This window comes from Pan troglodytes, chromosome 20 (genome assembly GCF_028858775.2).
Source record: "Pan troglodytes isolate AG18354 chromosome 20, NHGRI_mPanTro3-v2.0_pri, whole genome shotgun sequence".
Taxonomy (NCBI): Eukaryota; Metazoa; Chordata; class Mammalia; order Primates; family Hominidae; genus Pan; species Pan troglodytes.
In genome coordinates this window covers 13,885,661-13,913,352 of record NC_072418.2, presented here as the reverse complement: position 1 = coordinate 13,913,352, position 27,692 = coordinate 13,885,661, and the positions used below count along the sequence as shown (strand labels likewise).

At 51.2% G+C, this 27,692-nt stretch overlaps 1 protein-coding gene across 11 annotated transcripts in view; it reads left to right on the top strand.

Moving 5' to 3' along the window:
• The window catches only part of KANK2 (KN motif and ankyrin repeat domains 2), a 32,877-nt gene extending 7,758 nt beyond the window's left edge, over positions 1 to 25,119 (top strand). For 6 of the 11 annotated variants that reach the window (XM_054674178.2, XM_054674177.2, XM_016935069.4 and 3 more), the window contains 9 exons: positions 10,673 to 10,840; positions 10,946 to 11,048; positions 12,589 to 12,828; positions 13,417 to 13,504; positions 14,714 to 14,933; positions 16,282 to 16,424; positions 19,153 to 19,353; positions 19,435 to 19,524; positions 22,804 to 25,119. In XM_054674178.2, coding sequence (XP_054530153.1) covers positions 10,673 to 10,840; positions 10,946 to 11,048; positions 12,589 to 12,828; positions 13,417 to 13,504; positions 14,714 to 14,933; positions 16,282 to 16,424; positions 19,153 to 19,353; positions 19,435 to 19,524; positions 22,804 to 22,857 — 1,307 coding nt within the window. In that variant the 3' untranslated portion in view covers positions 22,858 to 25,119. Of the gene's footprint in view, positions 1 to 10,672; positions 10,841 to 10,921; positions 11,049 to 12,588; positions 12,829 to 13,416; positions 13,505 to 14,713; positions 14,934 to 16,281; positions 16,425 to 19,152; positions 19,354 to 19,434; positions 19,525 to 22,803 lie in introns of all 11 variants that reach the window. The other 5 variants (XM_016935064.4, XM_016935061.4, XM_016935065.3 and 2 more) reach the window with 3 other exon arrangements.
• The last annotated feature ends 2,573 nt before the right edge of the window (positions 25,120 to 27,692 follow it).

The window sequence follows — 27,692 nt, the reverse complement described above, 5'->3', positions numbered from 1 at the left end:
ATCTGCAGCAGGGCTCGAAGGTAGGGCCCAAGTTCTCATCCCAGCCTCAAATGTCAGGTGGCCAGAGCCCCTACCAACAGACTGGAGGGCACAGGCTGGAGGGCAGGGACCCAGCTGTGTTTTCTCGCCGGCCCGTGTTGTTCCTGGCCAGCTCTGGACACCACCCGCCTGTTCTATGTCTATCCCAAACACCAGGCCCTGAGGTTCTGGCCCCCTGCCAGAGGCTCCGCCTGGCCCAGCCTCGGAATCTCTGAGAGGCAACCACCATTCCAGACGTGCCTCCCAGAGCAGCTGAAAGGCCTTCTGCCTGCAGGACAAACAGACATAGCGATGTCCACCTTCTTTGCATGCAAGCTGCTGCCTGAAAGTTCTTCCTGGAGTCTCATTTTATTCCCTCTTGCTGCAGCCAGCCCCAATCTCTGCCTTGCTTGAGCCAAGCTGGAATGTCTTAATTCATTTCTATATCTTCCTTTTTTTTTTTTTTTTGAGACCGAGTCTTGCTCTGTCGCCCAGGCTGGAGTGCAGTGATGCAATCTCAGCTCACTGCAACCCCCGCCTCCGGAGTTCAAGCGATTCTTCTGCCTCTGCCTCCCGAGTAGCTGGGATTACAGGCATGCACCACCATGACTGACTAATTTTTGTATTTTTAGTAGAGATGGGGTTTCACCGTGTTGGTCAGGCTGGTCTCAAACTCCTGACCTCAGGTGATCCAACCTTCTCGGCCTTTGAGCAAGCGATGAAATCTCTCTATGCCTCAGTTTCCTCATTTGCAAATCGGGGGTCCTGATGGCACAGTGTCACTGGAATAATGTGAGGCTTTAATATGTCAATTCAGCCAGGCGTAGTGGCTTATGCCTATAATCCTAGAGCTTTCGGAGGCCAAAACAGGAGGATTGCTTGAGCCCAGGGGTTTCGAAGCTACAGTGAGTTGTGACCACGCCACTGTACTCCAGCCTGAGCAAGACCAATCTTGTGGGCGGGGGTGGGGGGGAGAGAATCAATTCATGTCAAGTGTTCATCATGGTACCAGGCATGGTTGATACTTGGTGCCCAAGGTCAGCTCTTGGCCCTATAGCCTCTCAAAGGAGCATTTTTTTTTTTTTTTTTTTGAGATGGAGTCTTGCACTGCCACCCAGGCTGGTGTGCAATGGCGCTATCTCAGCTCACTGCAACCTCCACCTCCTGGGTTCAAACGATTCTCCTTGCCTCCACCTTCCAAGTAGCTGGGATTACAGGCACCCACCACCACACCCAGCTAATTTTCTTGTACTTTTAGTAGAGACGGGGTTTCACTATGTTGGCCAGGCTGGTCTTGAACTCCTAACCTTGTGGTCTGCCCGCCTCGGCCTCCCAAAGTGCTGGGATTACAGGCATGAGCCACGGCACCCACCCTCCAAGGAGCATCTTTGAATGAAGACATGAAAGGAAAGAAGTCACCAGAAGAGGTGGAAAAAACAATGTTCCAGGGAGGAGCACAGCAGGGACAAAGGCCCTGAGATAAGCAAAGGCTCGGGCTTATCAAGGGGTTGAACAAACTGGAATGAGCTACCGCACCCAGCCTAAATTAAAAAAAAAAAAAAAAAAAGAACTTACATGGGCCGGGTGTGGTGGCCCATGCCTGTAATCCCAGAACTTTGGGAGGCCAAAGTGGGCAGATCACCTGAGGTTCAGGAGCTCGAGACCAGCTTGGGCAACATGGCAAAAACCCCTACTAAAAATACAAAAATTAGCCAGGTGTGGTGGCGCACACCTGTAATCCCGGCTACTTGGGAAGCTGAGACAGGAGAATCGCTTGAACCGGGGAGGCGGAAATTGCAGTGAGCTGAGCTCGCATTGCTGCACTCCAGCCTGGGCGACAGAGTGAGAGTGAGACTCCGTCTCAAAAAAAAAAAAAAAAAATTTATTTTGGCCTTCAGGAGTCCAAAACTGAGTTCATCTCATTCCTCAGCTCCTGACAACCATCCACGTTAGTCTGTGCAGACCACTTCTCTTGTATTACTTATTATTTTTTCACCTTCAGCCTCCACCTTCAACCTTCAATGCTAAGGGTCAGTAAATATTTTCACTTTTGCAGGTCATACGGTCTCTATTGCATTGATTCAACTCTGCCTCAGTTCTTTTTTCCTCCCCACTTTATTTTTATTCCTTTTATCCTTTTTATTGAGATGAGGTCTCACTATGTTGCCAGATGAGGTCTCACTATGTTGCCCAGGCTGGTTTCGAACTCGGGGACTGAAGTGATCTTTCCACGTCAGCCTCCTAAATAGCTGGGATTGCAGGCGTGTGCCACCATGCCCAGCTTTTTCTGATTTTATTGACGTATACTTAATATGCAAAAAAATGCACATATTTAATGTATACATTTTTGAATTTGGTGCTTCAGGGCCTTCATTTTGCAGTTGCAAAAGCAGCCGTAGACAATATGGAAATGAACGAACGTGGCTGCGTTCCAATAAAACTTTATTTGCAGACCCTGAAATTTCTATTTCACATACTTTTCATGAGTCCCAAATTAAATTCTTCTTTCCCATCCATTTAGAAATGTAAAAACAGCACCCACAGGCTGAAGCTCACCACCCTCCGCTCTCCACCATCAGTGCCACCCCCACCCCATCTATTACCATTCCTTACAAACCACCTTCCAGAAACTTATTTAGACATTTGAGTGTCCTTGAAAAATATGCCTTGTGCGTGTTTCATTTCCTTAAATGGTGTTGTGCTTCAGAAAAACAAAAATCTCTTTCTGTTTCTTATTTTTTCCTCTCCTTACACTATTTTTGAACTCTCCACACTGATGTTTGTAAATCTGGCTTATCACTTTTTATTTTCTTTTTTTTCTTCCTTTTTTCTTTTGAGATGGAATCTCGCTCTGTTGCCCAGGGTGGAGTGCAGTGGCGTGATCTCGGCTCACTGTAACCTCTGCCTCCCGGGTTCAAGCAATTCTCCTGCCTCAGCCTCCCAAGATGCCTGCTACCACGCCTGGCTAATTTTTGTATTTTTAGTAGAGACGGGGTTTCACCACGTTGGCCAGGCTGGTCTCGAACTCCTGACCTCATGATCTGTCCGCCTTGGCCTCCCAAAGTTCTGGGATTACAGGTGTGAGCCACCCCACCCACCTACCCTCTTCTCTAATCCCCTCACAGTAGGTATCTGGTTACTTCTAATTTCCTGCCACCACGAACAATGCTGGAGTCATCTTCACACGACCCCTCCTGTGGGACTGCCCATTCCTAGAGGATTTGCAACTTCACTCCAAGTCCTGTCTGATCCTTTCCAAAAAAGGCTGTCCCTATCCGCACTCCTAACACCGTGCTCCGGTTCAAGTTGTCCATTTTCTCATATCCTCACCAACATATGGCTTTATCTGTCTTTCTAATTTTTCTTCTTTTTTTTTGAGACAGAGTTTCACTCTTGTTGCCCAGGCTGGAGTGCAGTGGCGCGATCTTGGCTCACCGCAACCTCCACCTCCCGGGTTCAAGCGATTCTCCTGCCTCAGCCTCCCGAGTAGCTGGGATTACAGGCATGCACCACCACGCCCGGCTAATTTTGTATTTTTAGCAGAGACGGGGTTTCTCCATGTTGGTCAGGCTCGTCTCCAACTCCCGACCTCAGTTGATCTGCCCGCCTTGGCCTCCCAAAGTGCTGGAATTAACAGGCGTGAGCCACCGCGCCTGGCCTCTTCTTTCTTTTTTTTTTATTTTTTGAGACAGAGTCTTGCTCTGTTGCCCAGGCTGGAGTGCGGTGGCGCGATCTTGGCTCACTGCAACCTCCGCCTCCCAGGTTCAAGCGATTCTTGTGCCTCAGCATCTCTAGTAGCTGGGATTACAGGCACCCGCCACTACGCCTGGCTGATTTTTGTATTTTTAGTAGAGATGGGGTTTCACCATGTTGGCCAGGCTGGTCTCAAACTCCCGTCCTTAGGTGATCCGCCCACCTCGGCCTCCCAAAGTGCTGGGATTGCAGGTGTGAGCTACCACGCCCGGCCCTGTCTTTCTAATTTTTTTTATCCATCTGATAGCTGCTACATAATGGTATCTCCTCATTGTTTTGTTTGTTTTTTGAGACAGGGTCTCATTGTGTCACCCAGGCTGGAGTGCAGTGGCACAGTCACAGTTCACTGCAGCCTAAACCTCTCGGGCTCAAGTGATCCCTCCACCTCAGCCTCCTGAGTAGCTAGGACTAAAGGCAAGTGCCATCCCATTCAGGTAATTTTTTGTAGAGATGGGGTCTTGCTCTGTTGTTCAAGTTGGTCTCGAACTCCAGGGCTGAAGTGATCCACCTCAGCCTCCCAAAGCCCTGGGATTATAAATGCGAGCCTCGGAATTCAGCCCTCCTTATTGTTTTCATTGGCATAGCTCTGATAGGCAGTGAGAGATAGGGCTTCTCTGTGTATGCCTAATAAGGTTCCTCTGTAAGTCAATTACTTGTAGCCTTTCTCCATTTTTTCTCTGAGCAGTTTTTAGAAGTTGCTGGTATCTTCCAGAGTCAAAACTGGCAAACTACGGCCTGTGGGCCAGATACAGCCTGAAACCTGTTTTTCTACAACCCACAGCTAAGAATGATTTTTAAGTTTTTTTTTAATGGTTGAATGATTTTAAAAATATATTTTGGGCCAAGTACAGTGGCTCACACCTGCAATCCCAGCACTTTGGGAGGCCAAGGCAGAAGGATCACTTGAGGCCAGGAGTTTGAGACCAGCCTGGGCAATATAGTGACACCCCATCTCTACTAATTAAAAATTAGTTTGGCATGGTGGCGTGCAGCTGTAGTCCCAGCTACTTGGGAGGCTGAGGCAGGAGGATTCCTTGAGCCCAGGAATTTTGTTGTTGTTGTTGTGGAGATGGGGTTCCACCATGTTGCCCAGGCTGGTCTCAAACTCCTGGGCTCAAGCGATCCACCCACCTCGGCCCCCCAAAGTGCTGGGATTACAGGCGTGAGCCACCATGCCCGGCAAGCCCAGGATTTTGAGGCTGCAGCTAGCTATGATTGGACTCCAGCCTGGGCAACAGAAGTTGCCTGAAGTAGACTGGGCGTGGTGGCTCAACTGAGGTCAGGAGGTCGAGACCACCCTGGCCAACATGGTGAAACCCATCTCTACAACAATACAAAAATTAGCCGAGCATGATGGCGGGTGCCTGTAATCCCAGCTACTCGGGAGGCTGAGGCAGGAGAATCACTTGACCTCGCGAGGCAGAGGTTGCTAGTGAGCTGAGATCACGCCATTGCACTCCAGCCTGGGCAACAAGAGCGAGACTTCATCTCAAAAAAAAAAAGAAAAAAAAGAAGTTTCCTGAAGTCACTTCCTGCTTCTCTGTTGGGGCAGAATGGGATTTAGGTGCTGCTCTAGTTTATTTATTGATTTTTTTTTCACATTAAAAAAAAAAAGTAGAATCTCGCCCTGTCTCAAAAAAAATATTTCTTGACATGACAAGATTATGTGAAATTCAAACTTATTGGATACAGCCACGCGGAATCACTTACATACTGTCTGTGACTGGTTTTGTGTTAGAACTATGCCACAGTTGAGCAGTTGCAACCGAGTCCTTATGTGTGACGTAACCAAAAATGTTTGCTATCTAGCCCTTCCCAGAAAGTTTGTTGACCCTGTTCTAGAAGATTATCCCTTGCCAATTTTTGCCTGTGCCAAACTCCGGCACTCCCCCACCGCACCCATGAGGATCTCAGAGGTCTTCATTTTTGTTTTTGTTTTTGTTTTTGAGACAGAGTTTCGCTCTGTCATCCAGGCTGGAGTGCAGTGGCACGATCTCGGCTCACTGCAACCTCCACCTCCCAGGTTCAAGCAATTCTTCTGCCTCATCCTCCCGAGTAGCTGGGATTACAGGTGCCTGCCAGCATACTCTGCTAATTTTTGTATTCTCAGTAGAGACTGGGTTTCACCATGTTGGCCAGGCTGATCTCGAACTCCTGACTCAAGTGATCCGCCCACCTTGGCCTCCCAAAGTGTTGGGATTACAGGCATGAGCCACCATGCCTGGCCAGAAGTCTTCATTTTGAATATAGTTAAAACCATTATATTTTGCATATGTGGATTGTGCTTGGAAGAATTTTTAAAAGAATCTTAACTGGGCACGTTGACTCACACCTGTAATCTCAACACGTTGGTGGGAAAATTGCTTTGAGCCCAGGAGTTCCAGGCCAGCCTAGGTAACATAGTAAGACCCCCATCTCTACAAAAAATACAAAAATTGGCCAGGAGTTCAAGACCAGCCTGGCCAACATAGTGAAACCCCATCTCTACTAAAAATACAAAAAAATTAGCTGGGCATGGTAGCGGGCACCTGTAATCCCAGCTACTCGGGAGGCTGAGGCAGGAGAATCGCTTGAACCAGGGAGGCGAAGGTTGCAGTGAGCTGAGATGGCTCCACTCCACTTCAGCCTGGGGTGACAATGTGAGACTCTCTCAAAAAAAAAAAAAAAAAATTAGCTGGGCATGGTGGTGCATGCCTGTAGTCCCAGCTACTCGGGAGGCTGAAGTGGGAGGATCACTTGAGCCAAGGAGTTCGAAGCTGGAATGAGCTGTGATCACGCCACTGCGCTCCAGCCTGGACAACAGTGTGAGACTGTGTCACTGAATGAATGAATGAATGAATCTTTCCCCTTCCTGAGTCCCTGATAGTCTGCTACATTATCTCCCTTTAGCTTTGTAGTTGTACCTTCATCTTAATTCTTCACAGTTTCTTTCTTGTGTATGCTATGAGATAGAGATCCACCTTGGCTCTTCTCATGTAAAGTAAGCTGCTTCTCCTAAAACCACACCACAGAATCCACCGTCTCCCACTGGCTTGGGGAAACCCCCTCTGTCTTACCCTCAGTGCCCAGAGATTGGAGCCTGTCTTCTCTGTCCCATTGGTCCATTTATTAATGCAAAAATGCCCTGCTGTTCTCATGGTTGTAGCTTTGAAATATGTTTTACTCTCTCACAGACCAACTACTCCATCTGTGCTCTTGTTTTGTAGAATTGTCTTAGCTTATCAATGGACTTTAGTTCTTTTGTGTAAATTTTAGTGTCAGTTGGCCCCATTCCCCAGTGGGATAACAATAATAAGTATCATCAATTTTATTATTACTTCTTGTTATGCTAGCATTCTGAGTCTAACCTTCAATTCCTTAGACTGGAAGGAGCCATCCCAGGTTTTGAAGTCACTGCCTGCTTTTCTGTTGGGGCGGAGTGGGCTTTGGTTCTGCTCTAGTTTGTTTGATTTTTTTTACTTTTTTTTTTTTTTTTTTTTTGAGGCAGTCTCACTCTGTCACCCAGGCTGGAGTGCAGTGGCATAATATCGGCTCACTGCAAGCTCTGCCTCCTGGGTTCAAGCGATTCTCCTGCCTCAGCCTCCCAAGTACCTGGGACTACAGGCACGTGCCACCATGCCTGGCTAATTTTTTATATTTTTAGTAGAGATGGGGTTTCACCGTGTTAGCCAGGATGGTCTCGATCTCCTAACCTTGTGATTGGCCTGCCTCGGCCTCCCAAAGTCCTGGGGTTATAATCATGAGCCACCGCGCCTGGCTTTTTTTTTTTTTTTTTTTTTTTTAAAGATAGGGTCTCACTCTGTCACCCAGGCTGGAGTGCAGCAGTGCTGTCATAGCTCAATGTAACTTCAAACTCCCGGGCTCAAGCAATCCTTTCATCTCAGCCAAGTATAGTCCCAAGTAGTTAGAACTATAGGCGCACTCCACCACACCTGGCTAACTTTTAAATTTTTTTTAGAGATAGAGTCTTGCTATGTTGCCCAGGCTGGTCTTGAACTCCTGGCCTCAAGCGATCCTCCTGCCTCAGCCTCTCAAATTTTTTCACCATTTGCAATATTGTGGTAACATAGATAGAACATAAAATTTGCCATCTGGCCGGGTGTGTTGGCTTAAGCCTGTAATCCCAGCACTTTGGGAGGCTGAGGCGGGTGGATCACTGGAGATCGGGAGTTCGAGACCAGCCTGGCCAACATGGCAAAACCCCATCTCTACTAAAAATATAAATTAGCCAGGCATGGTGGCACACACCTGTAATCCCAGCTACTCAGGAGGCTGAGGCAGGAGAATCGCTTGAACCTGGGAGGCAGAGGTTGCAGTGAGCCAAGATCACGCCACTGCACTCCAGCCTGGAGGATGGAGAGAGACTGTATCAAATAATAATAATAATAATAATAAATCTTGACAACTCTAGGGAACTCCTGTGAATCGAATCATGCAATGTTTTTGTCCCTTTTGCATCTGGCTTCTTTCACTTAGCATAATATTGCTCCACCTCATTTTTTGGCTCTCCCAGGATTTCTTTTCTGTTTTGTTTTTTTTTTTGGAGACAGAGTCTCGCTCTATCCCCCAGGCTGGAGTGCAGTGGCATGATCTCGGCTCACTGCAACCTCCGCCTTCCGGGTTCAAGCGATTATCCTGCCTCAGCCTCCCAAGTACATGGGATCACAAATGTCTACCACCATGCCTGGCTAATTTTTATATTTTTAGTAGAGGCGGGGTTTTGCCATGTTGGCCAGGCTGGTCTCTTAATTCCTGACTTCAAGTGACCCACCCACCTCAGCCTCCCAAGGTGCTGGGATTACAAGCGTGAGCTACTGCACCCGGCCTCTCCAGGATTTCAAGTTAGGCGCCCTGCATTTTGGGCAGAGATTGAGATTGTGAATCTGTCTCCTGGCCATGCAGTATGTTTGTTTGTTTCACGTGAATTTATTGCCAAGTTTAAAAAGAAAAATCATAGAGGGACATAGCAACTGGCGTTTGCTCTCGCTCAGTTCCCCACTCATGAGTTCAAGCCTTGGCTCTGGCATGGTTTTTATGTTTTCTGTGGTGTGAGCTGGCCACACCCTGGTCTGGGGATGCTGTTGGCCATGCCGATGACCGAGTGTCTCATGCAGCCGGCCCTGTCTATGTTACTCTTTGCCTATGTCCAGCATTTGGACACCGTTCTGTACTAAAGTTGAATATTGCCTGTGGGCCTCAGGAAGTCACTGTATATGGCAAAAAAAAAAAATTTAAGGCTGGGCATAGTGGCTCATGCCTATAATCCCAGCTATGCGAGAGGCTGAGGTGGGAGGATCCCTTGTGCTCTGGAGTTCTAGAGCAGCCTGGACAACATAACAAGACCCTGTCACAGAGAAAAAAACCCCAACAACCTTTTTAGCCATTAAAGGGAATTCAAATTAATTGGTCTTCAGAGTTGGCGCCCCGGGGGACAGGAAGGGGAACCCCCGAGGAAATGCTGACACAGAAACCATGCATGGGCCGGGCGGTGCTGCTCAGGCGGTAATCCCAGCACTTTGGAAGGCGGATCGCTTGAGCTCAGGAGTTCAAGACCAGCCTGGGCAATATAGTGAAACCCCATCTCTACAAACATTACAGAAAATTAGCCGGGCACAATGGCATGCGCCTTTACTGCCTGCCGCTCAGGGGGCTGAGGCAGGAGAATCACTTGAATCCGGGAGGCACAGGTTACAGTGAGCCAAGATCGCATCTCTGCACTCAAGCTTCAGTGAAGGGAGTGAAACCCTGTCTTACAAAGCAGCCATATGTGGCCCAGGGGGACCTGAGTGGATTCCAAGACATTGGTGGCTACACAAAAAGGAAACTGGACTTTTATTCCACGCTGTTGGCTGGCAGTCCAGGACCTCAGCGTCCAGGAAGTCACCTTTGTCCTCAGACCAACCTGGGTGGGTGTTTTTTGTTGTCTTTTGTTTTCTTTCGTTTCGTTTTTTTAGTCAGGATGTGTTTTTTTATTTTTATTTTTTATTTTCAGGACAGTCTCGCTCTGTTACCCAGGCTGGAGTGCAGTGGTGTGATCTCAGCTCACTGCAACCTCTGCCTCCGGGTTCAAGCCATTCTCCTGCCTCAGCCTCCTGAGTAGCTGGGATTACAGGCATCCCCCCACCACGCCCAGCTAATTTTTGTATATTTAGTAGAGATGGGGTTTCACCATGTTGGCCAGGCTGGTCTTGAACTCCTGACCTCGTGATCTGCCCGCCTCAGCCTCCTAAAGTACTGGGATTACAGGCATGAGCCACTGTGCCTGGCCACCAAGACGTGTTTTTATCTCTGATTTTTTTTTTTTAAGAGGCAGGGTCTTGCTCTGTTGCCCAGGCTGGAGTGCATTGGCGTGATCTCTGCTCACTGCAACCTCCGCCTCCCGGGTTCAAGCAATTCTCCTGCCTCAGCATCCTGAGTGGCTGGAACGACAGGTGTGCACCACCACGCCCGGCTAATTTTTCTATTTTTAGTAGAGATGGGATTTCACCATGTTAGCCAGGCTGGTCTCGAACTTCTGATCTCAGGGGATTCGCCCGCCTCAGCCTCCCAAAGTGCTGGGATTACAGGCATGAGTCACCGTGCCCGGCCAAACCTTATTTTTAGCGATCACTCAGGCTCGAGCCAGGAATATGGGGCCACAGGGTTGTCCCTGTCCCTGACTAGCTGCTGGGCAGGCACCAAACTGGATTCTGCCACCTGCTCAAGGGGTTACCTTGGCAGCTCTGTGCCTCAGTTTCCTCATCTGTAATAATCCGATTTCCCTCCAAGGGGCAGGAAGACTGGATGTGGTAACACAAAAATCAGCCCTGTTACAGCTCCTGGCCCAGGGTGTATGACCCGCAGGGCTGAGGTGGTTTGGCTTTTATGACCGAGAGCAGACACTCATTTCCTGTCCCTCCAGGCCTCCCAGAAGTTCCTGCCGAATCGTCCTCATCACCCCCGGGGTCCGAGGTAGCCTCCCTTACACAGCCTGAGAAGAGCACAGGCCGAGTGCCCACCCAGGAGCCCACCCACAGGGAGCCCACCAGGCAAGCAGCCTCCCAAGAGTCCGAGGAGGCCGGGGGCGCCGGTAAGTGGTGGGTGGCCGCCAAGAGGGACGGGGCACCGGGATGGCACCAGTTCGGAGTCTGGCCCTGAAGGACTCTCATAGCACCTCCTCTGTCCTCCCCTCCAGGCGGGCCCCCGGCAGGCGTGCGATCTATCATGAAACGGAAAGAGGAGGTTGCAGACCCCACGGCCCACCGGAGGAGCCTCCAGTTCGTGGGGGTCAACGGCGGGTGAGAGGAGAAGACCCCACCCCCCACCCCATACTTCCCGCCCCCTCCTCCATTCATCCACGCACGAGAGCCTCCTAATTACCTCATTCCGAGCTCCTTGCTTTGGTTAATTCGTTTAATCAAACCACAACACAGAGATGAGGAAACTGAGGCATGGGAAGGCTAAGCGCATTTCTGGAGCTCACTCAGTGACCCAGGAGTCAGCCCCGGGTACCCTGGCTCAAGAGCTCAAGGTGTAACCACTGCACAGCTCTACCCCACAGAAGGTGCCGGACGCCGCTTCCTGCCCTGATAGAGCTCCTGGTCCAGTGGGGAGCTGGGCGCTGATGGGTGGTTGGAGCCGTGATGAGGAACACTCAGGTGGTGCAGGTCCTCAAGAAAGACACAGGTGGCCCTAGGGGAGTCCCAGAAGGAGGAGACACAGGTGGTACGGGAGAAGTAGGAGCTAGCAAGGTGAAGAGAGGGTGTGGGGAGGGCTCTCCTGGCAGGGGCACAGCGTGGGTAAAGGCTCAGAAGCGGGAAAGCAGAGTGACACGAGAAGTGGGAGGTGCAGGGAGTGATGGCTGGTTTGGGGCCTTGAATGCCGAGCCTAGAAGCTTGATTAGGTTTTGTCCAGAGCCAGCAAGAAACACGAGAGAGCCCTATTTGCAGTGGAACAGGAGTCTGAATCACCTGTGTTAAAAGGGCTAGAAGTGGCCGGGCGCGGTGGCTCACATCTGTAATCCCAGCACTTTGGGAGGCTGAGGCGGGTGGATCACTTGAGTTCAGGAGTTCGAGACAAGCCTGGCCAACATGGTGAAACTCCATCTCTACTGAAAATACAAAAAATAGCTGGGTGTGGTGGGTGCCTGCAGTCCCAGCTACTTGGGAGGCTGAGGCAGGAGAATCACTTGAACCCAGGAGACAGAGGTTGCAGTGAACTGAGATTACACCATTGCACTCTAGCCTGGGCGACAGAGCGAGACTCCGTCTCAAAAAAAAAAAAAAAAAAAAAAAAGGCTAGAGGTGGCTGTGCACAATGGCTCACACCTGTAAACCCAGTTCGAGATCAGCCTGGCCAACATGGCAACATGGCGAAACCCCGACTCTACTAAAAAATACAAAAATTAGCCGAGCACAGTGGTGCAAACCTGTAGTCCCAGGTATTTGGAAGGCTCAGGCAGAAGAATTGCTTGAACCCAGGAGGCAGAGTTTGCAGTGAGTGCCACTGTACTCCAGCCTGGGCAACAGAGCAAGACTCCATCTCAAAAAAAAAAAAAAAAAAGGAGGGTGGGTATGCTAGAAGTGTCAAAAGGCAGGAGGTGAAAAGCAGTGCCCCTCCCCCCGAGCATGATCATAATCACTGCTAATGTTTATTGAGCGCTTACTGTGTGCCAGTTGCTGTAAACCACGTCCCACAACCCTGGAATGTCAATATTGCCATTGAACAGATGGGGAAGCTGAGGCCCACAGAGGTCAGATCGCCAGATCCCTGCCTTCCTTTCCCACCATTTCTCATCCCGCCTGCAGCATCTCCCCCTCCCCGCTCGTTCCTCCCCAGGTATGAGTCGTCATCCGAGGACTCCAGCACAGCAGAGAACATCTCAGACAACGACAGCACAGAGAACGAGGCCCCAGAGCCGAGGGAGAGGGTTCCGAGTGTGGCCGAAGCCCCCCAGCTCAGGCCTGCAGGGATGGCAGCGGCCAAGACCAGCCGGCAGGAGTGCCAGCTGTCTCGAGAATCTCAGCACATACCCACTGCTGAGGGGGCATCAGGATCAAACACGGAGGAGGAGATCAGGTCAGTTTTCTGGGTAGGAGGGATTCAGGCAGGGCTGGGGGTGGATGGCCTCCGCCTCAAACCCCCACGGTTCAAGCCCTTTGAAGGACCCTCCTATCAGTCACACACACTTTAGTCTGAATTAGCGAACGAGCACTTGCTCCTTCTGGGCATCTGAAGTTCTGGAGGCTTTGCTAAAGGGCCTGGTGGAAGTATTTTGGGCTGCCGGGGTTAGGATTTAGGGGACCAGCCAAAGTTTATCCCGAAATCACCCACCTACTTTGGGACGTTTCCTCTACCTGCCTGTTCTATTTATGTCTCTTTTTTATTCCCCTGGTGAAAAAATTTGCCCTTGGGAAATATTTTCCATCTGCCAGTGGGCATTTGGAATAAACTTTGGCTTGTGTGTCCACTCTCCCTTGGGGGTCTGCATGTTCCCCACAGCTGCCCCTTGGGGTGCAATGTAAATGTGTGTCCCGGGTGAAGGAGGGTCTGAGATGCCACCATTCAGGTGACCCTATTGTGAGTGACGTGGTGCAGAATGTCAAGTCCCTTCCCAGGCACCGCAGTGGGGCTTACTTAGTTCCCCGCTTTGTCTGTTCCTGGCAGGATGGAGCTAAGCCCTGACCTCATCTCAGCCTGCTTGGCCCTGGAAAAGTACCTGGACAATCCCAATGCCCTCACAGAGCGGGAGCTGGTACGATCTGGCCCTGGGCCAAGTTGGCCACCCCCCGGACCCCTACCTCCACCCCACCCGTGGCCTCTCCTCATCCTCAGTGACTTCCTGCTCCTGCCTAGTGGGGACCCTGACACCCAAGCCCAGAGCATGGGGGTGGTGGTGCTCGAGTCATGGGCCTCGGAGAGAGGCCAGGGAGATGGGGAGAGGCTGGAGGACGAACACTCACTGGCCAAGCCTGGCCTTGGGTTCCTGTTCTTCCTGGGGGCTTCAGGGGCGGGGCACCCAGATTTCCCTTTTTGGGCATCTACACTTGACTTTGGCGATTATAACCAGGGCTGGGCGCGGTGGCTCATGCCTGTCATCCTGGTGCTTTGGGAGGCCAAGGCAGGAGGATCTCTTGAGGCCAGGAGTTCAAGACCAGCCTGGGCAACACAGTGAGATCCGATTTCTACAAAAAAATTCTTTTTTTTTTTTTTTTTTTTTTTGAGCTGGAGTCTTGCTCTGTCACCCAGGCTGGAGTGCAGTGGTGCGATCTCAGCTCACTGTAACCTCTGCCTCCCAGGTTCAAGCAATTCTCCTGCCTCAGCCTCCCAAGTAGCTGGGACTACAGGCATGTGCCACCACGTCTGGCTAATTTTTTGTATTTTGAGTAGAGATGGGGTTTCACCATGTTGGGCAGGATGGTCTCGAACTCGTGACCTCAAGTGATCCGCCCACCCTGGCCTCCCAAAGTGCTGGGATTACAGGCGTGAACCACTGCACTCAGCCTCTACAAATTGTTTTAAAAATTAGCTGGGCATAGTGGTGCACGCCTGTGGTCCCAGCTACTTGGGAGGCAGAGGCGGGAGGATAGCTTGAGCCTAGGAGGTTGAGGCTGCAGTGAGTCCTGATCATGTAACTGCACTCCAGCCTAGGCAACAGAGCGAGACTCTGTCTCACAAAAAAAAAAAAAAAAAAAAAAAAAAAGAGAGAGAAATTATGTCCAGGGTGGAGGTGCTCACACCTTCCTCGGGGAACGTGTTGGGGATTGCAAAGTCCACACCTCACTCCAAGGGTCTTATTGGGACAGAGATGTCTACACTTCCCTCTGGGAGGGTCTGCACTTCCCTTGAGATCGTTTTCCAGGACAAGGGCACCACGCTTTGCTCCGGGGGCGCATCTGGGGTGGGGGGTGTCCCAGTGGGCCTCCCCCGCCCTCACATCCTCTCCCACCTGACTGGCATGCAGAAAGTGGCCTACACCACAGTGCTGCAGGAGTGGCTGCGCCTGGCCTGCCGCAGCGACGCACACCCCGAGCTGGTGCGGCGGCACCTGGTCACGTTCCGGGCCATGTCTGCGCGGCTGCTGGACTACGTGGTCAACATCGCCGACAGCAACGGCAACACGGCCCTGCACTACTCCGTGTCTCATGCCAACTTCCCCGTGGTGCAGCAGCTGCTCGACAGCGGTGAGCCCAGCGGGGAGGACGAGGCGGCTCTAAACCAGCCAGCTGTCCGCCATGCCCAGTCTGATAGGGAAGACACTGCCCTCCCCATCTGATGGGGAAGATGATGGAGGAGACGCGGCCTTCTCAGTATAATAGAGGGAACACCTCTCTCCCAGTCTGATGTGGCAGATGCCACCTTCCGATCGGATGTGGAGGGACACCAGCCTTCCAGTTTGATAGAGGAGACGGCACCTTCCCAGTTCAATGGGGTGGGGTATATGGCCCTCCCAGTCTGATGGAGGAGATGCCGCCTTCCCAGGCTGATGGAGGAGATGCCACCCTCCCAGGCTGATGGAGGAGACACCTTCCCAGTTCATTGTGGCGGGGATGTGGCCCTCCCAGTCTGATGGAGGAGATGCTGCCTTCCCAGTCTGATGGGGGAAATGTGACTTTCCCAGTTTGATATGGGAGATGCCACCCTTCCAGTCTGATGGGGGGGCACCACCCTCCCAGGCTGATGGAGGAGACACCACCTGCCTAGTTTGATGGAGGAGACATCATCTTCCCGGTTCATTGTTGGGGGAATGTGGCCCTCCCAGTCTGATAGAGGAGACGCTGCCTTCCCAGTCGAATGGCAGAGACACCACCCTCCTGGTCTAATGAGTGAGACACCACCTTCCCAGTCTAACGAGGGAGACATGACTCTCCTAGTCTGATAGCAGAGACTCTACCCTCCTGGTCTTATGGGGGAGATGCTGTCCTCCCAGTCTGATGGAGGAGACACTTCCTTCCCAGTCTGGTGGGGGAGGCACGGGCCCTACCTTTAGCCAGCATAATGGAAAAGGCAGAAGTGATGTTAGGGAGACATGTGGCCCTAACACGCCTGCATGATGGAGGTGACATCTCTGGAGCCCTGGTCTAAGAGAAGGATGCGTCCTCAAGTCTGGGGCTTGGAAAGAAGACGTGGTCCTCAGTTAGTAAGAAACTTGCCCTTCCCTCTCCTACTGGGGGAGACAGCCTCCCGGGCTGATGAAGGACTCAGGGCCCACAATCTGATGGGGGAGACATGGGCCAGTCTGAGGGTAAATGGCTGTTCCAAAATTAACAGGGGAGACCCAGTTTCTATTCTCAGCCCTAAATATAGATGCCAGCATCAGGGGCCCCAAATCTGATGGAGGAGGGACTGTCTCCAACTTTAGGAGCCCCTGGTCTAATGGAGATGGAGACCTCTAGGGCAGAGTGGGGTCCTCTGAGAAAAGGGAGGGATTAGGGCATGCCTAGACTGATGGAGGAGACGTGACATCCACGTTCCTTGGGGCAGTCCACTAGCAGCGATCCCTGGTCTGAGGGTTCACACCATGTCTCTTAGGTGTCTGCAAGGTGGACAAACAGAACCGTGCTGGCTACAGCCCTATTATGCTCACCGCCCTGGCCACCCTGAAGACCCAGGACGACATCGAGACTGTCCTTCAGCTCTTCCGGCTTGGCAACGTCAATGCCAAAGCCAGCCAGGTATGGGGACCCCGGCTGCTGCAGATCCAGGTGGCTCTTCCTACTTTATGACATCCCAGCTGAGTGACAGGCCCAAACCCAGGTGGTCTAGCTCCAGAGCCCTGCTCTTCATGGCCAGGCTGTCTCTGACACAGGACCTTCTTGTGGAAACTAGAAGGAGTAGAGGATATGAGGGTCCTTACCTTTCTTAATATGACCCCATCCCCATCCTGCTGGACAGTTCATTGAGCAGCAGCTGGGTTCCCTGGGCCAAAAACTGGGGACTGAAATGGCGAACAAGTAGGCATGGTCTCCTGAAGCTCACTAGCCCGTGCTTCAAGCCATAAGCATTTCAGGGAGCACCGGGACTCGAGCCAGTTTGGACTCAGGGCTGCAGGAAACCGCCAGGGGAGTTTAGGCAGGGAAGTGGCGTGGCCTGATTCCTGGTTTGAGTGCTCCCTTCGGCTGTGTGTTGGGAAGCAGAAACAGGCACTGTGGAGGTGACTGGGGCTTATGAATAGGTGTCTGGGCAAAAGAGCAGGGAAGCCAGGACCCACTGAGGACAGTGAGGAGGAGACGGATTGCCAATAGTCTGACGACAGCAAAGGAACAAAACGGAGCTGTGGCGGGGCATAACAGGCATGATCCTGCTTTATCTTTATTGATTTAATTTTGTTTTAATTTCCAAGAAATTTTTTTAGTGGCTTCATTTTCAAAAAATTAAGGCCAGGCGCCATGGCTCGTGCCTATAATCCCAGCAATGTGGGAGGCCGAGGTGGGCGGATCACCTGAGGTCAGAAGTTCAAGACCAGCCTGACCAACATGGTGAAACCCTGCCTTTACTAAAAAATTTAAAAATTAGCTGGGCGTTGTGGCATGTGCCTATAATCCCAGCCACTCGGGAGGCTGAGGCAGGAGAATCGCTTGAACCTGGGAGGTGGAAGTTGCAGTGAGCTGAGATTGCACCACTGTCCTCCAGCCTGGGCTACAGAGTGAGACTGTCTCAAAAAAAAAAAAAAAAAAAATTAGCTGGGTGCGGTGGCTCATGCCTGTAATCCCAGCACTTTGGGAGGCCAAAGTGGGCAGATCACGAGGTCAGTAGTTCGAGACCAGCCTAATCAACATGGTGAAACCCCATCTCTACTAAAAAAAAATATAAAAATTAGCTGGGCATGGTGGCATGTGCCTGTAATCCCAGCTACTCAAGGCAGGAGAATCGCTTGAACCCAGGAGGCGGAGGTTGCAGTGAGCCGAGATCGCACCACTGCACTCCAGCCTGGGTGACAGAGTGAGACTCCATCTCAAAAAAAAAAAAAAATTAAGGTGAGGCTCACCAAGGTGGCTCATGCCTGTAACCCCAGCACTTTGAGAGAACAAAGCGGGATAAATTGCTTGAGGTCAGGAGTTCCAGACCAGCCTGGGGAACCTAGAGACACCCCCCCAGCCCCACCTCCTCTCTATTAAAAAAAAAAAGAAGGTGAAATTCACAAAACATAAGATTAACTCCTTTATTTCTAACTTTCATTTTATCTCTATTTTTTATTTTTTGAGACAGGGTCTCACTTTGTCACCCAGGCTGGAGTGCAGTGGTGCAATCACAGCTGACTGCAGCCTTGACCTCCCATGCTCAAACAGTCCTCCCACCTCAGGCCACCAAGTAGCTGGGACTGCAAGCGTGCGGCACCATGCCCGGCTAATTTTTTTTTAGAGTTGGGGTTTTGCCAAGTTGTCCAGGGTGTATTTTATTAATTTTATTTTTTACTAGAGACATGGTCTTGCTATGTTGCCCAGACTGATCTCTAACTCCTGGCATCAAGCAGTCCTCCCACCTCGGCCTCCCAAAGTGCCAGGATTACAGGCGTAAGCCACAGTGCCCAGAATTAACCCTTTTAGGCTGGGCACGGTGGCTCACGCCTGTAAACCTAGGCGGGTGGATCACGAGGTGAAGAGATTGAGACCATCCTGGCCAACATGGTGAAACTCTGTCTCTACTAAAAATACAAAAATTAGCTGGGCGTAGTGGCACACGCCTATAATCTCAGCTACTCAGGAGGCTGAGGCAGGAGAGTTGCTTGAACCCAGGAGGTGGAGGTTGCAGTGAGCCGAGATCGCGCCTTTGCACTCCAGCCTGGTGACAGAGCGAGACGCCATCTCCAAAAAAAAATAATTAACCCTTTTAAAGGAACAATTAGCCTGGGCAACATGGCAAAACCCTATCTATACAAAAGATACAAAAGTTAGCCAGGCATTGTGGCGCATGCCTGTAGTCTCAGCTACTCGGGAGGCTGAGGTGGGAGGATCACCTGAGCCTGGGGAGGTTGAGGCTGCAGTGAGCTGCGATCGTGCCACTGCACGCCAACCTGGGCAACAGAGCAAGACCCTGTCTCTAAAATAAAGCAAAACCAAACCAAAAGCACTACTGGCATGAAATACATTCACCCTGTTGTGCAATCAACACCTCCGTCTAGTTCCAGAACGTTCTCTTCACCCCCAAAGGAAACCTGTATCCATCCTCATTTCCTCCGCCCCCGCTTCTCCCAGCCTCTGGCAACCACTCATCTGCTTTCTGTCTCTGTGGATTTATTACTCCCCTGGTGGCGGGAGGGTTGTTTGAGATTCAGGAGGAGATCAGCAAGTTGAGGGTACATTTCACCATCAGAGTATGTGGGAGCTACAGCAGGTTCTAGACCAAGGGGTGTCCTGCCCTGGGGCCTGCATGAGCCATAATCCTGTTCCTTGCCCTCCCCAGGCAGGACAGACGGCCCTAATGCTGGCAGTCAGCCACGGGCGGGTGGACGTTGTCAAAGCCCTGCTGGCCTGTGAGGCAGACGTCAACGTGCAAGATGATGACGGCTCCACGGCCCTCATGTGCGCCTGTGAGCACGGCCACAAGGAGATCGCGGGGCTGCTGCTGGCCGTGCCCAGCTGTGACATCTCACTCACAGATCGCGTGAGTCTCCAACCAGGTGCACCCCGGGGAGGGCGGGAGCACAGCATGGGGACGTCATTCATAGCACCGGATACTTTGCAGGATGGGAGCACAGCTCTGATGGTGGCCTTGGACGCAGGGCAGAGTGAGATTGCGTCCATGCTGTATTCCCGCATGAACATCAAGTGCTCGGTGAGTCTCAATCCGGCCGGGTAGGCACGGGATGGGTGGGTCTCTGAAAGGACAGAGATTTGTTGTTTTTGTTTTTGAGGCAGAGTCTCACTCTGTCGCCCAGGGTGGAGTGCAGTGGCACGATCTGGGCTCATTGCAACCTCCGCCTCCCGGCTTCAAGCCATTCTGCTGCCTCAGCCTCCTGAGTAGCTGGGATTACAGGCGTGCACCACCACACCCGGCTAATTTTTGTATTTTTAGTAGAGACGGGGTTTCACCATGTTGGTCAGGCTGGTCTCAAACTCCTGACCTCGTGATCCACCTGCCTCAGCCTCCCAAAGTGCTGGGATTACAGGTATGAGCCACCATGCCCGGTCTTGTTTTTGTTTTGAGACTGGGTCTTACTCTGTCACCAAGGCTGGAGTGCAGTGGCACAATTAAAGCTCACTGCAAACTCCACTTCCTGGACTCAAGTGATCCTTTCACCTCAGCCTCCTGAGTAGCTGGGACTACAGGCGCACGCCACCACACCTGGCTGAGTTTTTTTTGTTTTGTTTTTTGAGACAAAGTCTTGCTCTGTCACCCAGGCTGGAGTACAGTGGCACAATCTTGGCTCACTGTAACCTGTATCTCCCAGGTTCGAGCAATTCTCCTGCCTCAGTCTCCAGAGTAGCTGGGATTACAGGTACACACCATGCCCGGCTAATTTTTGTATTTTTAGTAGAGATGGGATTTCACTGTGTTGGCCAGGCTGGTCTTGAACTCCTGAGCTCAAGTGATCTGCCCGCCTCTGCCTCCCAAAGTGCTGGGATTACAGGCGTGAGCCACCGCACCTGGACATTTTTTAATATCTTTTGTAGAGACTGGGTCTCACTATGTTGCCCAGGCTGGTCTTGAATACCTGAGCTTAAGCCATGCCTCCTCTTCGCCTCTGAAAGCGCTGGGATTACAGGGGTCAGCCACTGTGCCTGACCAGAGGAGACGGATGTTTATGAAGAGCTGATTGTGCATGGGGTTCACGCTAAGGATAAAGTCAGAGTATGGTCAGCTGCTTGCTGAACCTTCATAGTGCCCCAGTGAGGAAATTAGTCACAGAGAGGCTGCATGGTCATGGTTGGCATAACAGTATTCACGCCTGGGTCTGTCTGGTTCCAAATGCGTGTCTTAGTCACCATTCACTCATTTGAAAAATATTTATTGAGCGCCTGCTGCATGTTAGGCCCAGTTCTAGGTAGTCCCCAGTGGTCACAGCACTGATCAAAACAGAAAACAGTATCCACCCTTATGGAGTGGGCATTCTGGTAAGAGACACAATCAGGCTGGGCGCGGTGGCTCACGTCTGTAATCCCAGCACCTTGTGGGGCCGAGGTGGAAGGATTGCTTGAACCCAAGAGTTCGAGACCAGCCTGGGCAACACAGGGAGATCCTGTCTCCCCCAAAAATACAAAAATGACTAGGCGTGTTGGTGCATGCCTGTACTCCCAGCTACTCGGGAGGCTGAGGCAGGAGGATCACCTGAACCCAGGAAGTTGAGGCTGCAGTGAGCCGTGGTTGCATCACTACATGCTGACAGAGTGCCACCTTGTCTTGAAAAAAAAAAAAAGAGGCCAGGCGTGGTGGCTCATGCCTGTAATCCCAGCACTTTGGGAGGCCAAGGTGGGCGGATGATTTGAGGTAAGGGGTTCAAGACCAGGCTGGCCAACATGGTGAAACTCCATCTGTACTAAAAAAACAAAATATTAGTCGGGTGTGGTGGCGCATGCCTTTAATCTCAGCTATTCTGGAGGCTTAGGCGGGAGAATCACTTGAACCCGGGAGGTGGAGGTTGCAGTGAGCCAGAGATCATGCCATTGGGCAACAAGAGCAAAACTCTGTCTCAAAAAAAAAAAAAAAAAAAAAAAAAAAACAAGGACGTGGGATGGCGAGTGATGGGGAAGCTGTTGGAGTCCCTCAGAGAAGAGATGACATTTGAGTCAACACCTGGAGAAGTTAGGGAGTGAATCACGTGGTCTTCCGGGCAGCAGGAACAAGCAGGGCAAAGGCCCTGAGGCAGGGGTGTGTCTGATGTGTTTAAGGAGCATTCAGGCCAGACTCAGTGGTTCACGCCTGTAATCCCAGCACTTTGGGATGCCATGGTGGGCAGATCACCTGAGGTCAGGAGTTCGAGACCAGCCTGGCCAACATGGTGAAGCCCTGTCTCTACTAAAAATAGAAAAATTAGCTGGGTGTGGTGATGGGCACCTGTAATCCCAGATAGTCGGGAGGCTGAGGCATGAGAATTGCTTGAACCTGGGAGGCAGAGGTTGCAGTGAGCTGAGATCGCGCCACTGCACTCCAGCCTGGGTGACAGAGTGAGATTCCGCCTCAAAAAAAAAAAAAATTAGCTGGGCCTGGTGGTGCATGCTTATAGTCCCAGCTACTCAGGAGGCTAAGGCAGGAGGATTGCTTGAGCCCAGATAGTCAAGGCTGCTGTGAGCTATGATTGGACCACTATACTCCAGCCTGGCGACAGAGCAAGACCCTGTCTGTAAGCAAAAAAAAATCTAGGCCGGGCACGGTGACTCACGCCTGTAATCTCAACACTTTGGGAGGCCAAGATGGGTGGATCACCTGAGGTCAGGAGTTTGAGACCAGACTGACCAACATGGAGAAACCCCATCTCCACTAAAAATGCAAAATTAGCCGGGCGTGGTGGTGCCTGCCTGTAATCCCAGCTACTAAGGAGGCTGAGGCAGGAGAATCACTTGAACCCAGGAGACAGAGGTTGCAGTGAGCTGAGATCATGCCATTGCACTCCAGCCTAGGCAACAAGAGTGAAACTCTGTCTCAAAAAAAAGAAAAGAAAAAGCCAGGGTCCTCTCCAAAGCCCACCAGGCCCTGCACAACCACCCTCACCTTCCCCACTACTGTTTCTCTCCCCCTCTAGCCACACTGGCCTTATTGCCACACCCCCTCTGCACTTATCCCAGGGCCTTTGCACGTGCTGTTTCCGCTGCCTGGAATGCTCTTCCCTGCTCGCTGGCCCCTTGATGCCGTTCACAGTCAGCTGAGAACTCACCCTCCCTGACCAGCCACTGTCCACCCTCATTCCTTTGCATCCCTCATCCCTGGTGAACATCCTCAACCACAGTCATGAGTTTGCTTCTTCAAGGCGGTGCCCCCAGATCGCCACCTCCTTGGGGCCAGGGGCCACGCCTCCCTCCTGCTTACCCATCATATCTACCAGGCCAGCCACCACGTTGGCGCCTCCGGGTATTGGAAAGGATCCCAAACAAAAAGAATTCTGCTTCTCTGTTTCAGTTTGCCCCAATGTCAGATGACGAGAGCCCTACATCATCCTCGGCAGAAGAGTAGCTGTGAGGGAGGCGGGGGCCAGCCAGACCAGGAGCAAACCATCCGTTGTCCCCGTCTCCTCCCTGTTCCCGTTCCTCCCTGGCCCACCCCACTCACACTCCCCAAGGCCCACGGCTCAAAGGCAAGCGAGCTCTCCCTCTGCTTCCCTGGGGGAGCCCCGACGGCCACAGGACTCCAGCTCCAAGTGGGTTTTCTTGGCTCCCCTGTTCAAAGTGGCCACAGCGCAGACCGAAGCAAAATTCTTGTATACATTGGCGCCAGGGCTGATGCTGGGGTGTGGGTTTTATGAAGAACATTGAGAACAATCAGCTGGTAATTATGGATGGAGGAAGAGGGAGAGGAAAAAAATATTGTATTTTTGAATCATTGTTGCAGGAGGGGGTGGGAATCTTAGGATTTGTTGCCAGATTTGAAAGTCACTGGAACTTGCATATTTTCATTTTAATCCTAAGTGTTATTACGCACCAGTTGGGGTTCACCCTTCATCCCTCACATTTAATTGTCTGATATAGAATAGTGTTGTGTCCACTGCCCCGCTAGACGGCTTTCTTAGGGGAATTTTCTTCTGGTTGTTTCACAAGACAAATTCTGTGCTTGTCACCCGGGACAGAAAACTCAGTCTTTTCACCCTCATTCAAATGAAGGGACTCAGGACAGGCTCTGTGACTTACAGGGACCCAATCAATTCACAATGAGAAATTACCGGCCAGGCGTGGTGACTCACATCTGTAATCCCAGCACTTTGGGAGGGCAAGGCAAGAGCTTGAGCTTGAGCCTAGACGTTAAAGACCAGCCTGGGCAACACAGCAAGACCCATCTCTACAAGAAATTTAAAAACTAGCGAGGCGTGGTGGTGCGCGCCTGTAGTCCCAGCTACTTGGGAGGCTGAGCCCTGGAGGTCGAGGCTGCAGTGAGCTATGATCACACCATTGCACTTCAGCCTGGGCGACACAGCGAGACCCTGTCTCAAGAAAGAAAAAAAAAGAGACAAATTACCCAGAAACCCCTCCCTTCCCCACATGGAGGCCTTGGCAAATGTTAATTTTCCTAGAAAATCCTTCAGACCTGAAGACGCAGGAAAAGAATCTGGCTCTCAGGGTGGCTTCTGCGTCCCCCCCCGCCAGGCCCCAGACTATGGTCACAGGGCCGTCCTGTTCCTCCCCGGGACTCCAGAATTTCTCTCCTCAAAGGAAAGAAAACAGGGCATGCGCTTGTTGGCAAAACGCAGGGCCGGCTCCCAAAAACCCCATGTGTGTACGATTAAAAGTTGGCCATCCCCAGGCCTCCCAGCGCAAACTTAAAGAGACAGGGCTTTGCTGAAAACCAAACATGGGCCAGCTGGGCTTTTTAACAACCTAGAGACTTTCCGGAGCTGCCTGGAACAGAGCCTGCAGGAAACGGGGCTTGCCAGAGACACTCACAGTTTCCTTCATGGCCTGTTTTGGTCCCCTAAGAATCTCCACATCATTTTCTTTCTTGTGCCTTTTCCTTGGTGAGCAACAGAAAGGGAAGGGTTCCAAGCCTCTAAAAATGTGCCTTGTGATCAGGAGTGCGCTCCAAACCAAATACGCGCGCTGCCCTTTCGAGGCCAGTGAGCTCAGCCTCCAAGGCTTTAAAAGCCACATTTCAGCAAGAGAAAGCACGGAGAGCTCGCAGGTTCATTAAAGAAGGCAAAGCACTGGTTTCTTTCCTTAGAAAAGTAGGTTTCTTGGCTTGATGTAGACTGGCTTGCTTTGATTTTTAGTGAAGGGAATGTACGTAAAACAAAATAGGGCTTGGCTGGTCAAAGGAGACAAGCAGGATGGATGGATGGATGGATGAATAGATAGATGGTGTTTGCATGTAAATTGCAGAGAAAACAAAACCAAAGCTGATTGGAAACAATTAATTGTGGGTGTCTGAGGGGGAAGGTCGCAGCTTTGGGCAGCTTTGAGAAGCGGTGCAAGAGTTCTGTGCCTGTGTGTCCAGCCCTGGAGCCAGCCAGTGCATTTATTTTAAGCTCTTAGAAGCAACTCCTTGGCCCAGGAATGCGTGACCCCTGAGATGGGTCCACGCATCTCTCTCCACTTCCTTCTCTCCGTGGGATACTGGACTCGTGCCTCTGCGCCCATTCTCTTCTCACGCATATCCATGAGCTTTAATTTCACTTTCTGATCACGGTACGTCCATAAAGCCAGTATTACACTTAAATGAAGTATTCTTTTTTGTAATCGTTTTTTTTAAGAAGGTAAACCAATTTAATAAAGCTACCAATAATGTTGATGATTCTGTGTCTTTTCTTTTTTCACTGTGCTCCCTTTTAAGCTTTAAGATAGATATCTTTCCTTTTTTGTTTCTTTTTTCTTTTTTTGAGACGGAGTTTTGCTTCTCGTCACCCAGGCTGGAGTGCAGTGGCGCGATCTTGGCTCAGTGCAACCTCTGCCTCCTGGATTCAAGTGATTCTACTGCCTCGATTCTCCCAAGTAGCTGGGACTACAGGCGCCCACCACACTCGGCTAATTTTGTATTTTTGGTAGAGACGGGGGTTTCGCCATGTTGATCAGGCTGGTCTCAAACTCCTGACCTCAGATGATCCACCCGCCTCAGCCTCCCAAAGTGCTGGGATTACAGGTGTGAGCCACCACTTTTTGTTTTTGGAGAGAGAGTCTCACTCTGTCTCCCAGGTTGGAGTGCAGTGGTGCGAATCATAGCTCACTGCAGTCTCTACCTCCAGGGTTCAAGCGATCCTCCCACCTCAACCTCCCGACTAGCTGGTACCACAGGCTGCGCCACCACCCCTGACTTTTTGTTGTTGTCGTTGTTGTTGAGACGGAGTCTCCCTCTGTCTCCCAGGCTGGAGTGCAGTGGTGTGATTTAGGCTCACCGAAACCTCTGCCTCCTGGACTTAGGCAATTCTCCTGCCTCGGCCTCCCGGATAGCTTGGATTAGAGGCACCCACCACCACCCCCAGCTAATGAATGAATGAATGAATTATAATTAGCAGGCTTGGTGGCTTGTGCCTGTAGTCCCAGCTACTCAGGAGGCTGAGGCGGGTGGGAGGATCACTCGAGGCCAGGAGTTCGAGGCTGCAGTGAGCTATGATTGTCCCACTGCACTCCAGCCTTGGTGACAGAGTGAGACCTTGTTTCTAAAAAAAAAAAAAATCTTAAGTAAATGAATTATGCCTGGCATGGTGGCTCACGCCTATAATCCCAACACTTTGAGAGGCTGAGGCAGGTGGATCATTTATGTTTGAGACCAGCCTGGCCAACATGGTGAAACCACATCTCTACTAAAAATAGAAAAAAAATAGCTGGGCATGGTGGTGCATGCCTGTAATCCCAGCTACTGGGGAGGTTGAGGCATGAGAATCACTTGAACATGGAAAACGGAGGTTGCGGTGAGCTAAGATTGCAGCACCGCACCCCAGCCTGGGCGACAGTGAGGCTCCAACTCAAAAATAAGTAAATAAATAAAGTCAATGAATTATAATCAGTTCTCGATAGCTTTACGTGGTTGGTGGCTACTGTATGGACTTGCAGAGATACTGAATATTGCCATCGTACAAAGTTTTGTTGAACACCTGCTGTGAACACCTCAGGAAAAAAAAAATCAATCTTTTTCTTTCTTTTCTTTTCTTTCTTTTTTTTTTTTTTTTTTTTGAGATGGGGTCTCACTCTGTTGCCCACCAGGGTGGAGTGCAGTGGGGCGATCATAGCTCACTGCAGCCTCAACCTCCGGGGCTCAAGCAATCTTCCCACCTCAGCCTCCAGAGTGGCTGGGACTACAAGTGTGTGCCACCATGCCTGGCTAATTTTTTTTATTTTTTGTATAGACAGGGTCTCTCTATGCTGCCCAGGCTGGCCTCAAACTTCTGGGCTCAAGCAATCTCCCCATCTCAGCCTCCCAATGTGCTGGGATTGTAGGCATGAACTACTTTGCCTGGCCTAAAAATTGGCTCTTCAGTGACTTTTGTGTTCTAATGCCAAATAATTTATAGCGATTTATTATAAAAGTCAAAATTCAGCCGGGCACAGTGGCTAACCCCTGTAATCCCAGGACTTTGGGAGGTCAAGGGGGGCATCACCTGAGGTCAGAAGTTTGAGACCAGCCTGATCAATACGGTGAAACCCCGCCTCTACTAAAAATACAAAAATTAGCCAGGCGTGTTTGCACACGCCTGTAATCCCAGCTACTCAGGAGGCTGAGGCATGAGAATCGCTTGAACCTGGGAGGCACAGGTTGCAGTGAGCTGAGATTGTGCCACTGTGCTCCAGCCTGGGCAACAGGGAGACTCCATCTCAAAAAAAAAAGTTAAAATTCGAGCCGGGTGCAGTGGTTCACGCCTGTAATCCCAGCACTTTGGGAGGCCAAGGCGAGTGGATCACCTGAGGTCGGGAGTTCGAGACCAGCCTGACCAACATGGTGAAACCCTGTCTCTGGCCGGGTGTGGTGGCTCACGCCTGTAATCCCAGCACTTTGGGAGGTCGAGGCGGGCGGATCACGAGGTCAAGAGATCGAGACCATCCTGGGCAACATGGTGAAACCCCACCTCTACTAATAAATACAAAAAATTAGCTGGGCGTGGTGGCGTGTGTCTGTAGTCCCAGCTACTCGGGAGGCTGAGGCAGGAGAATGGCGTGAACCTGGGAGGCAGAGTTTGCAGTGAGCCAAGATCACGCCACTGCACTCCAGCCTGGGTGACAGAGTGTGACTCCGTCTCAAAAAACAAAAAAAAGGCCAGGAGCCGTGGCTCAAGCCTGTAATCCTAGCGCTTTGGGAGGCCAAGGCGGGCACATCACGAGGTCAGGAGCTCGAGATCATCCTGACTAGCACGGTGAAACCCCATCTCTACT